Consider the following 13,240-nt stretch of genomic DNA (forward strand, 5'->3'; position numbering starts at 1 on the left):
CATTCTCCTTGCCATTTAGGCTATCTCAGACTAAATCTCTCTCTCTCTCTCTCTCTCTCTCTCTCTCTCTCTCTCTCTCTCTCTCTCTCTTCCTATTGCATCCTAAATCTCAAAACACAGTTAACACTAATCCCGATTTGTCTAGGGTTTATCTACATTATTAATTCCAATCATGTGAAAAAGAAAAAAGGGAAAAAAGAAAGTGTGAGGCCCTGGTTTGTATACAAAGTTTGGGTGTCTGTGAAAGGAGCCAGCTATCCCTGGGAAACATATTTTCTTTAGATATCTTTTTAATCCAAACAACTTTCTTTTCTAGTCTGAAAATATTCCTTGTGATGGGACCTGTCCTGAACCATTTCATTTATTATTATCACCCCCCACACACAAACACCCCAGTTGATACCCTTTGAAGCTGCTGCCTGCATTAATCTGGACTTAATATGGATTTAAACATTTACAATGGAAAATAATTTTGGTTAAAAAAATAATCTCTCCATAAAGCTGGAGGACCCGTGCCCCGCCCCTCATGCAACTGTCACCATCTCTGACAGCCTGGGATGGAATGAGATTCTTGAATATGCATGTTGAAGAGAGCGCAAACCAAGGCTCACAGGGTACATGTAATATTTTATATTTGGCAGCTGTTATGACTGGCTGGAGTTGACTGATACCCAGGGTCCTGACTTGTTGTTTGAATGAATTCATCATTTTTCAGGACACGGGAGCAGTTATTTGGTACCCAGGATATACTAAAAATACCTTCGGTTGGACTTGATGGAAGCTGTCTTTCAAGGAGAGATGGCTGTATCCAGCTGTCATACAGGATATTTTCAGTAACTCAGGGCTTGGGGAGGCTGTGGTTCTAACCCCCTTCTCAGCTCGCCACCCCACCCCTCTTCCCTCTCTTCACTCTCTCAGGCACAGTGGAAATACCACATGTCATTGGGTGGCCTCAGGCAAGGCCAGTGTTAGCAAGTGGAGTGGAGCTTGTCTAGGTTGGACCCTATTCGTGGGAATTTGGAGAATTTAGATGAGAGCTAGGTTTTCAGCTCCGCATATAGAAATCACCACGTGTTTTCTCAAAGTCTGTAGAGTAGAACTGAGCTGACTCTACATTGTGCCCTTCAGTGGGAGGAAATCTGTGGTTTGGTTGCAGCTATTCCCTCCATTCTTACATCCATGCAGACATCACTAATCAATTGCAGACACCCATTGTCACTAACCAGGCAGCAGCTTCTGTTTCCTGATATTAGGTTCCAAGGATCCCAGATTTCTTCAAAGCATTCTTCCAACTTGACTCTGACAGGTTCAGCTAGGAAGTCTTTCATCAATCCACTAGACATTCTCTATATTTGATTCCTCTGTTCAAACTGCTATCCTCATTCAAGGCCCCCTTTAAAATATCTGACCTACTTAACAAGGCTTCTTAATCACTTCTTGTTGCTGCTGTGTTTTTTCACTTTAAGATTTATTTGTTTTTATGCGTCTGAGTGTTTTGTTGTATGTCTGTATGTGTACCAGGTATGTGCAGTGTCTGCAGTTTGCAGAAGAGGACATTGGTTGCCTGGAACAGAAGTTATAGACAGACTGTTGTGAACTGCCATGTGGGTGCTGGGAACTGAACCCAGGCCCTCTAGAAAAGTACTTTTAACTGTTGAGCCATCTCCCTAGCCCCTGGTATAATAGGTTTATCTTCATATTATTTGACTCTTTCCAAGGTAACATAATTCATTGTGGAAATTTTATAAACTATAGTATGCAGGAAAATAGAAAATTAAGTCACTAGTAATATTTACTGATATATACATGTCCAAACAAAATATATAAATATTTCTTGTTTTAATTGTAAAATATTTAAGTACAAGGGCTCCAGATATAGCTCAGAGACAGAGCACTTAACTAGCTACATCAAATCCTGCATTAAATATATTTAGAGAGAGTCATTTGTTTTTTAAAATATATAGATATGATTATACCCAAAGTGAGTGGATTTATACTATATGGTATGTAAGGTACATCTTAATAAAAGGATTGTTTGTCATCAGACATGTTAATGCAAATCTCTTTTTTTTTTTTTTTTTTTTTTTTTTTTTTTTTTTTTTTTTTTTTTTTAAGATAAAGAGGAAGTTTATTTTTGTAGCTTAAAAAGTCTTCTGTGCTTTGGATTTTCTTTAATCCTTATGCTTTACACAGTGATATCTTCCTCTGGAGCCTAAGCATAGTGCTGAGATTGTGTTGCTCAAAATAACTTCTTGAGAAGTCGGTGTCACGGTAATAAAGAAACATGTCTCCCTGGAAGGCTGGACTTGATGTTGATTATGTCACAATCAAAGATAAAAACACTGAATTTAAAATAAGTCTTCTCAACACTACACATAAAGAAAGATATTCAGTCTGATACTCTATAGTGGATATGCATGTCATTACATATTTGTCCAGATTCAGTGTGAAGTACCAAGAAAAAACCATGATGTCAAAAAATAAATACAATAAAAATACATGGAGTTTGTATCATTGTCTACATGCTACTTATTAGTTTTATAGAATATCCATGAACTGTTTTAAATGTAATCTGTTATATCTTCCATTTTTCATTTGCTGACTGACTGGTAAGCAATGTATTAAAATGACTTGCATATTTCTTTCTATTCTGTAGAGCTTTATTGTTGACGATACAGACAGTTCTCTACTTTTGTAATATTAAAGACAGTGAGGATAGCCCTGAAGCCTATAAATTCCGTACAGACTTCTCAGCATCTCCAGTTGTCTGGTTAAATGCAGAATATGTGTTCTTTGACCTTTGACCTTCATACCATCCCACCTCAGGGAGCTGAGTTTTCACTGTTCCATATCTGACTTATAAATATTTCATCAAGAATTGAAGACCTAGTTCAAAATCACTAACACTGCTGCTTAAACTTGCAGACCTCTTTTAAAAAAAAAATAAATCTAGCAACAACAAAATTAAAATGTGTAGGCATTCAGTGTCCATTGAATGTAGTCTTACACAATCATTTAGGATTTGCTGACCACCTCAGATAGAATACTAAATATTTAACTGCAGGTCATACATAACTTTGTGGTCCTTTCAGTTCAGGAATTGAACTAGTTTATAAAGCAGAACTTAAAGACAGCTTTGCTCTCTTTCAGTGTGAAAACTACTTTTATAAAAGTAACTACTTGTTGAAGATGTAGTGCTTTTTATTTTTAAGAAATGAGCTTCTGGGGCTGAAGAGATGATTCATCGGCTAAGAGTACTGGATGCTCTTCCAGAGGTCCTGAATTCAGTTTCCAGCAATCACATGGTGGCTCACAATTTCTATGATGAGCTCTGATGCCCTCTTCTGGCAAGCACCATATATAGACACAGAACACTCATACATAAATAAAAAAAATTTTTAAATGAGCTTCAAGGTCCATTTCGTAGCACTTTACATATAGACATTGCCTAAAGGGTTGGCTCTCTAAAAAGGTTCAGTGTAGAGAGCTGTGTGAGGTGGATGTTTTCAAAGAAAGTTCACTGGGGAGAGGTGGGATAAAAGTTGCCAAAAAGACCAGTGTGTAGTTTGTTGCGTAAAGGTGCTTGCTGCCAAGCTTGGTAACCCGAGTTCAGTCCCAGGAACCTGCATGGTAGAAGGTAAGAATCTACTACAGGAGTTGTCCTCTGGTCACCATACTCATACATGCACATGATAAATAAATCTTAAAAAAAAAGACAATAGTATCATAAAAGATGTATATATAGTGCTGTATAGTTGTAGTTGCTTACCAGGTAGCAGAAAGCTTGTTTTTAGAACCATGTGTAGTCTCACCTTAAAACAAGGCAAGAAAATGTTGCCAGTACTTTAAAAACAAGACAAAAAACTTGGATTTGATAATGTTTGACAATTTTCTTGTTGAAAGAAGCTATATATGAGATAATCATAAACGTCATAAGTTACACAGCGTTTACATAAATCACACAACATTTTCCTAATTTACTCTTGCTGAATATTTGCTTTGAGAACTGTATTTTTCTTAAGCCGAGCTATATGTTAAATTTGTTAAAACTGGCATTCCAATAACCTGGTAATTACAAAATTACCATAAACCATTAAATACTGAAATAAATTTTCTCTGCGTTAAGCAAATAAATCAGGGGATTTATTAAATAACATTGCAGTGTTGCTATTTGCTGTCTCCATTTGGAGTGGTGGTTAGGTTACACTGGTGTTTACTGTTGGTACATATTATCCATGAAAGTATGAAAACTGAAAAGCCTTCCTTTGCATCTGGAATTTACTTAAGAATTTACACATGCTCGACACATGTTTGGGTGCTTGCAGAGGTGAGAAGTGTGTGTCTGATTTCCTGAAGCAAGAGTTACAGGCAGTTGTAAACCACCTCATGTGAGTGCTGGGACCTAAGTTTGATTACGGAAGAATAACAAACACTGTTAGCTGATGAGCTGTCTCTCCAGCCCCTAGAGTTCTAGTCATTACATTGCAGTCCCCTTCATATTACGTTTCTTGCCTTTATTATCTAGAGAGACTTTAAGTATAGATTCATTCTCTGTTTGAAAAAGGCCTTAATAAGGGCTCTGAAAATTTGAGAAGAGAACTTAATAAACTTGGTATAGATAGCATTTAGTGATGTCATTGTCTGTCTAGACTTGTTCTTTCAAAATATACATACATAATCAGTGTGACTTAATCTCAGGTTCAGGTTAATAAGTTTAAATTGGGTATGTATGTAAAGTAGTATCCATAAGATAACTAAATATGCTGTTTTCTTACCTGGTTTCAATGAAGGGATGCTATATTTACCACCAGGAGACTATTCTCAGAAATTTGGAACATTGCTCAGTTTCTGTTGATTACATACATTTCAATTCTGATAGATTAGACATACAAAATGTCTAATGGCAAATGTTTCAAGGTGAACAAGAAAGAACTGTGCAAGGATAAGGTAGAGAAGTACAGGCAGTGCCACAAGGTCGTTGGCTATGAAACATCTGTCACACAGAACCCAAGCTTTCATCCCTCATCAGTGACACTTCAGAAAAGAAGCATATATCAGCAGCGAAAAAGGATGGGTTGGCAAGGCTTTTAAACTTGACAAAACTAAAAACAAGTACAAAAGAACTAGAAATCATTGTACCCCGTGTAAGGCTGGATATACTTCTGCAGAACTTGTGCGCGAGTGTGCGTGCGTGCGTGCGTGTGTGCGTGCGTGCGTGCGTGCGTGCGTGCGTGCATACATGCAGGCACCTGCTGAGACCAGAGGTGTCAGATCCTTCTGGAGCTGGGTTATAGCTGAGTGAGTGTGAGCTGCTTGCTAGACATATGACTGCTGGAAAACAGACACAAGTCCTCTGAAGGAGCGATACACACACATTTCAACTGCTGACTCATCTCTCTAACCCTAGTCAGTTTTTAAATTATGTGCCCAAATAATGCCTTTTGCTGAAGTTGCCCTAGAAACTTCAGTTCTGTTTATGTGGTTGCCTTAAATTCTTGGAATTTTAAGAGTTAAGGATGAGTTAAGATTTTCTTATGCTGAAAAATCTTTTTCTCATTTCTTTTTCTTTTTTTTTTTTTTTTAAAGATTTATTTATTTATTATATGTAAGTACACTGTAGCTGACTTCAGACACTCCAGAAGAGGGCATCATATCTCGTTACGGATGGTTGTGAGCCACCCATATGGTTGCTGGGATTTGAACTCAGGACCTTTGGAAGAGCAGTCAGTGCTCTTACCCGCTGAGCCATCTCACCAGCCCCCTTTTTCTCATTTCTAACAGGTTATTTTCTTCTTAACAGACAGCATATGTTTCACTAGTTAGAAAAGCATTTCTTTGAAATATTATCTCATATCTTTATAATAATTAAATTTGAATTTAAGGACTTAAAATAGCCAGGTTATGAGGAGGATGGATTTGTTTTAAGATTTATTTCAGTTTTAATTATGTATGCATGTGTGAGACTGGGCATGTTTGTGCAGGTGCTAGCAGAAGCCAGGGGTTGGCCTTGGATCCAGGGGTTGGAGTTTCAGGTTATTGTGAGCTGCCTTTGGTGGGTGCTGGGAACTAAACTTAGGTGCTCTACAAGAACAGTATATTCTGCAGGAACAGTATACACTGCTGAACCATATCCAGCCCCCTCCCCCCCCGAAGATAGATTTATTTTTCAAAAACTTGTAGGGTACTGAAGATCTTAAGGACTGAGGTTCTTAAGAAAATCAGAATATTTTAGGAAAAAGAAGTGGAAGTATACAGCTTTTCACTTGGTGATTATGAAAGTGACAGTTTGACTTTCTTTGATGAGCTTTAATTTTCAGTTTCATGACAATTTGTGTTAACTTGGTGTAGACAGATAGGGAGGTAGTGCTGCCAGATTTATTTCTGATACAGCACACTTCTGCGTAGGTGCTACTTAGGGGAATTTAAATGCTAGCCTTTTAGACAGGTTCACTGGTCCAGCCTTCATAATACTGGCTAGTATGTCACGCATAATATTGCCACTGTTTGTACTAGACCAATTTTCCTACACACTTCCGCCCTCTGACTTGGTGGACATTTTATACACCTGCTCTCTGTACTGTTCCTGCACAGCAGAATGCAAGCTTTACGGTTCACTCAATAGCTTGAACGATGCTTAACATGTAGAAGCATAATGCATATAATATAGATTGATCAACTTTAAGACTATTGTTAGTAAAGTATATTAGTAAAGGAAATTATTTTGTTGTGAATTAGCCCATTGCAATTTAAAAATTCTAAGTCCAGTAACTTCAATGTTATGATTTAAAATATATAATTATATGCATGATGGGTGGGTGTGGTAGTGATGGCAGCTAACGACTGACTTTGTGGTGTCAGTTTGGTTTTCTCTTTCTGCCATTGAGGGGGTTTCCAGGGATTAAACTCAGGTTGCTAGGATTGCATGGCAAGCGCCTTTACCTGCTGAGCAATTGCCTCAGCCCTAGGGATTAGTTTTTATATTTTCACTTGTTCAGGATCCTACAAATTATTTCTGATAGGTAATTCTGTACCTGGATATGACACTGGGGTTAATAGAAAAATTGAAAATCCTATATGTGATGCTCTACAGTCTGTTCTTCCTATACTAGCAGACGAACAGGTGGAATGGGCCTGCTCCAAAAGTCAGCTCAGGCCAACTGGCAGAATGGTGTTGTAATGTCTTTAAGGTGAAAACCAAGAGTGTTGTAGTTGAGTCCAAGAACCTTCTCATCTGTCGTAGTAATCTTACTAGCACTGTTTTCTTAGGAAAGACACTATTTGTGCCACTGCCCATCTGGTTGGCTTCTGTTTAAGGTAAAAGTTAACCATTTAAGACTGATTCCTACCTTGAATAAGGGTCAGTAACCACCTGAACGAAGTGGTAATAAAATACTAGCAGTTTAGTTGAGGACCTGTTGCTATTGGAAATACCATAGTGTCCAGTGATAGAGAATATTATCTAGTTACAGGAAGGGGATGTGAAAACCATAGCCCTTTTTTGACTGTCTGCAGCTGTAACTACTTAAATTTTCTGTTCTTTTATTATGATTTAGTAATCTTATTTTCTGAACCAAAAACTCATCAAGAAGCCTTATACCTTAAATTTAAAAAAAAAAAAAAAAGGCTAGTAGTCTCAGGCTGTTCTCAATAGAAACAAGGAATGTGACCCATCTGTACACTGTACACTCCCTTTGATCAAATGGTAGAGTGAAACTATGTGTGGATGGCAACATAGGTATAAATAAGTAAAAAAACAAAATTTTGAAAAGGTATGGTTTGGAAGAAAGTCTTAAAATGATCATGTATATTTTATCTGCAAAAGTGGTATTAAGGTATTCCTTTATTGCTCCTGCAATAAATACTTTGTTCCATATGTCTTTTTTGGAGACAGGGTTTCTCTGTGTAGCCCTGGCTTTCCTGGAACTCACTTTGTAGACCAGGCTGGCCTCGAACTCAGAAATCCACCTGCCTCTGCCTCCCAAGTGCTGGAATTAAAGGCTTGCCACTGCCCAGCCTCACATGTCATTTTCATTCAAGTCAAAAGGTGTAGATACATTTTGGGATAGCCAACTTGTTTTAATGGTTTGTTTTTTGTTGTTGTTGGTGGTGGTGGTTGGTTTTTTGGTTTTGTTTTGTTTTTTTTACATACTATGTTTCTTTAAAAAAATTAGTATAACTGATATAATTTTATAAATTTTCTTAACTACATTATTTGTTTTTCCTTCATTTATAAATAGTCAACAGGTCAGCCAAAATAAATACTTTTACTTAAAAAAGAAAAAGTGAGGGGGCTGGAGAGAGAACTCAGTGGTTAAGAGCAGTGGCTGCTCTTCCAGAGGACCCAGGTTCAATTCCCAGCACCTACATGGCAGCTTACAACTGTCTGTAACTCCAGTTCCAGGGGATCTGACACTCTCACACAGATATACATACAGTCAAAACACCAATGCATATAATAATAATTCAGTAATTTTTTTTTAAAAAAGTGAGGTTCGAGAAAATGTCAGTGGGTATCTCCAAATCACTGTTGAAATACAGTTTTTGTATTGATGAATTATTTCTTAAACTATACAAATACCCTTGAATCTATGTTTCCTAGAAGGAAAATAGTCTTCAACCAGTGCTGATATTAAAGGATGTAAAAAGAGTACCAGATGATGAGACTTGCCAGCCTATAAAAGATTTTTGTAGATCCCACTTCCAGCTTAGTGTTTAATTCCCCACACCCTTTTCGTGGCCACACAGGCACACTTCTTTTTTAATAATAAATGGGATTCCACTGTAGTTAATGTCATTACATTGGAGACAGGCTTTTTACTGTGCTAATTCTTTTCATATTCCTCCTAAAAATAGTGTTTCTAGTTTTGTGGTATTAAAAACAAAAACAAAAGAAAATAAAACACCCAAATTCTACCCCAGATACCTTTGAACTACTTTTTTTGTAAACTACCTGTGAGGGTTTCATATTGACTCATAGTTCCATTTTGCATGATATCGCGGTGGTCTTGGCAGTTACTTCTCCCAGTGCCGCATGAGCTTTATGACTGTTTTAAATAACCATGCTGACAAGTCTGCTGATCTTTTTTCTTTGTCGTGTATGTTTTATGGATACTGGTATTTCTAACTTTTTATATTAATTTTAGAAATGGCATTTTATCTTCAATTTAAAGTATTATAAATAATGACATGTTAAATATTGGATACATTTAATAGTATATAATGATCATAAGGATGAATGTCTATTTTGATTAGTTTTAGAGTTGTTTGGTAAAGCATTGAGATTTCTCTGGTTTATGAGAGATGAGTATAGATACCACTCATGATAAATTCATCTTGTCTGGTAATATGTAGGCATTGAGCTTAAAAGGAATACGCTGTAGACGTATTCCCTTTTTTCTTGTCCCCAAAATTTAGAAAGGGTTGCTTCCCTAGTTATCTGAAAGCTTAGTAAACGGTGCATATAACTTCTGCACCTAGGAGTTCTTCTCTCTTGATTCTTGCTACTGAGAGGTGTTAGAGAACTCCACAGGTACGCAAAACAAGGTCTAAAATGTCCGAGAGTCCAATGTTGACTTACCCAGGATTTTACAATCAAACATAAAAAGTTGCTTTGCTTCTCTGTGTGTGTATAGTGTCGTGTTGAGCTCTGCCGTGTGTGAGGAGTAGGGCACCATGACCTTCGCAGTATTTGAAGTCTGATTAGGCTCTGGCCATTTATTTTCCTTTTTACCTCTGTGCCCCACTATATGGGCTTTTGATTTGTCCTGTTACCAGTTACCTTCTAGGGAGCAGCTTACAGTTGCTCTTCTTGCTCTGATAGGAAGAAATGCCTGGAGGGATCTGAAGCCGGAATCTCAAACCTGACTTCACTCCTGCTTTCTACACTCTTTCTGAACCTGGCTGGTGTAGCTTGGGAAAATCAGCTTTGCTGCCTCCTCTGGCCTCCTGACTAGTAAGGGATCAATCAAGACAGGGACCATTCCTCATTTCCTATTAGGAAGAAACACCCAGAGAAGACTTTATATTTCCTCATTGTTGTTTTGTTATTTGAAGTTACTAAGATTTCTAGCTAATCAGATTTGAGCAAGTTGAGTAAAAGGTCAGCTGCATTCTGTTTTAACTAGATTTCTAAGTGCATTTGCTAACTTAACCACCACGTAGCCTATTCATAACTTGAAGTTTGCCTTTAAAGTCACTCAAGTACAAAGCACTGTAGTGCTCGTAACGCTCTTCCATATTATTGTAGGTAACTAAATGACCATGGAATCTGGAGCAGACAACCAGCAGAGTGGAGACGCTGCTGTAACAGAAGCTGAGAGCCAACAAATGACAGTTCAAGCCCAGCCACAGATTGCCACATTAGCCCAGGTATAAAATGCATAGAGAGATTCCAAGCTGTATCTCTTCTAAGAGTAATATGTTTCCAAGGGAATTTAATTTTTAATAAAAATATAGAGAATGAGTAGAAATTTTCTTAAGAATATCAGAAATCCTGTTCAGTATTAGCTTTAGCTTATGTTTAGAAATGAAAGTAATGATAAATTAACATTAGTAAAATGTATCATTAAACATTAATATAATGTATGTAGTGACATGATTCAGAAATAATTACTTTTTTTATTAATAAATGAGTTGACCCTCTCAAGGCAGTGATGACAACTGCCTTGTTTTTCTTTTGTTTGTTTGTTTGTTTGTTTTTGTTATTTTTGTTTTAAATACCACACAGGCTTATTTTGGGACCTTGAGGTGCAGATGATTTACAAGTCTTAAGTTTATGTCTTCTAATACTAAAATGCAGAGTAAACAGGTTGATGTGGGACTCAGTCCTAAGGATGCTAACAGACATTCTTTCCTGTGCATTTTAAATGCATTAGTCTGAGTTTGTTTTAAGAGTCCTGTCCTTAAGGCTGTCATCTCTGTGCTTGCTTTATTGCTCTCATCTGTTTTTCTTTATTAACATAGTGAAAACAGTGCTTAATATAAAAACCAAATAAATATTAAACCTGCTAGGGTAAGAATGTGGTATTTCCTTCTCCCATTTTTGCACACAGAATGTCACTGTGTAGCCCTAAGTGGCCTCCAGCTCACAGAGATCCTCCTTCCTCTGGATTAAAGGTGTGTAGAACCACGCCTGTCTGTTTTTAAAGTGAAGGCTCCCAAAGAAAAATAATCCTGGTAAAGTTTTGCTTTGCTTATCTTCAGTTTCTCCAGGAGTTAAAAAATCTCCATTGGAAGTGGCTGATTAGAATAAATCCTGGGAATTACAGGGTTTACCACGGCTGGGGTGAGGGTAGGAGTGAGTCAGATACTGGAGCTCCAGGCCAAACAACAGGCTTTCCCTGCAGATCTCACGAGTAACACAGCACCACATATGCTTGGAGATAAGTTATATCAGATGAGGTAGCACTTAGTCAACACAGGCTTAGTAAAACAGGCATGGAGAAATTGGGGCTCATCTGACCATTTAGCTGAGCAGTCTCCTTGATGAAGACAGCCTTCAGCATGTCGTCTATCATTACCGTATTCTATCCAGCTTGGTTGTTCCCTGAGTTGACTTTATAGAATCTTCTTGGAAATTCTTTTTGCTCTCTTTACTTTTTCTTCAGGAATTTGTATTCTTGATGAAGTAGAACATGTAGGTAGCATAATTTTGAGAATAAAAGATTAACTGAGGTAAAAATTCTTGGTAAGACATTTTCTTTGGAAATTTTCTATGGTCCACTTAGTGTTGCTTACAAATTTTTAGAAGACTTAATTTAATTTCTTCTATAAAATACCTTAGATCTCCTCACAATGAATACTAGTATGTTCATTTTTTCCTCTAGAGGATGGAAACTCACACCCTCTGTTTTAGGGAGTCTCTTTCAGTCAATTGGTGGTGGTTTTGCTTTCATGTCTGTCAGGATCCTTGTGATCTGTGACTGGTTTTGTGGTGGTGTGGTTTTGTTTGTTTCTTCATTTTCCTTACAATTTTTCACTTTTTGCTCTACTTCCTAGGAATGTATTCACTCCATCCTGCCTGCTGAATTTTTTTTTTTTTAATAAACAGTTCATTTACAAAACATGGTTTTTTTTTTTGTTTTGTTTTTTTAAAGAAGCCATGCAACTGTTTTTTGGTTTTTTTTTTGGGGGGGGGGGGGTTGTTTGTTTTTGTTTTTTAAGATTTATTTTATAACATACACAGCATTCTGCCTGCACATATCCCTGCAGCCCAGAGAGGGCACCAGATCTCATTATAGATGATTATGAGCCATCTTGTTGTTACTGGGAATTGAACTCAGAACCTCTGGGAGAGCAGCTAGTGAGCCATCTCTCCAGCCCCTGACTGATGAATTGCTATCATGTATCCAAGAGTGTTATGTTTGTTCCCTGAGTAGTCTTTTGGTATTTTCATAGTATCCTGTGTTTTATAAGTATTCTGTTTATTCTCAGAAAAAAGGGGTTTGTTTAGGGCATGGTTTTTGCCTTATTCAGTACTTACTTCTCACATGGCCACATAACTCTTCATCTTTATTTCCATTTGTTTTAGTCTCCGTCTTTCCTAGTAGAGGCTTTCACCAAATTTTTAATACTCTGTGAATGTCTGCTCGGGATTAAAGTAGAGGGAGACTAGGAGATAGGACTGTAGCTTAGTGGTAGAGCATGTACTTAGCACATGTAAAGCTCTGGGCTCGTGTCTCAACATGAAGTGATTCATAGGCAGATATAAAATGACGAAGAAGCTACTTTGGAAGCTTTGTGTATATATATGTAGCTCAATAGCTCCAAACCAGGAACTTGACTGCAGGACAGTGGTGGTCTTAACTTCTAGTACCTTGGATCTTGAATTTGATCAGGTCCCCAGAAGTTTCGTTAACCCTCTGTTTATATATAAAAGGCCTGAGAGCCAAGGGAAAGAAGAGGGCTGGGGTGTCATAGTGACTTTCAGTAAACCTGGTATGACGTGGTTAAGACCCATTATCTGTGTAATTCTGCACTCTTCTCTCACAGCGGGCCAGACTTCTCTCCTGCAGGGATTGAGAAAGGCTTCATTTGTTTTTAAAGACGTCCAATGCACCCTTTACTTATTTTCAGCCCTTCTCTTCATGCTTCCATTTACAGTGTTGCAGATCCCATCTATCTGCATTTGTGTGGTACAAGTCAGGCTTTCCTTCCTCCACTGTTGGACCATCTGTGGCCCACTTAGTTTGTTACTGTTGACCCATCTGTTCCACTGCCTCCTTTCCTAGTCCTTGCACTT

General features: G+C 37.7%; 1 protein-coding gene across 4 annotated transcripts in view; it reads left to right on the plus strand.

The window, feature by feature from the left end:
• Nucleotides 1-13,240, plus strand: part of Creb1 (cAMP responsive element binding protein 1) — a 69,926-nt gene that overhangs the window by 9,675 nt on the left and 47,011 nt on the right. For 2 of the 4 annotated variants that reach the window (XM_021199050.1, XM_021199051.1), the window contains exon 2: nucleotides 10,247-10,368. The exons of the other annotated variants lie outside the window; for them this stretch is intronic. In XM_021199050.1, the coding sequence (XP_021054709.1) occupies nucleotides 10,255-10,368 (114 nt within the window). In that variant the 5' untranslated portion in view covers nucleotides 10,247-10,254. The remainder of the gene's footprint in view (nucleotides 1-10,246; nucleotides 10,369-13,240) is intronic. 4 annotated transcript variants of the gene reach the window in all.

This window comes from Mus pahari, chromosome 5 (genome assembly GCF_900095145.1).
Source record: "Mus pahari chromosome 5, PAHARI_EIJ_v1.1, whole genome shotgun sequence".
Lineage (NCBI taxonomy): Eukaryota > Metazoa > Chordata > Mammalia > Rodentia > Muridae > Mus > Mus pahari.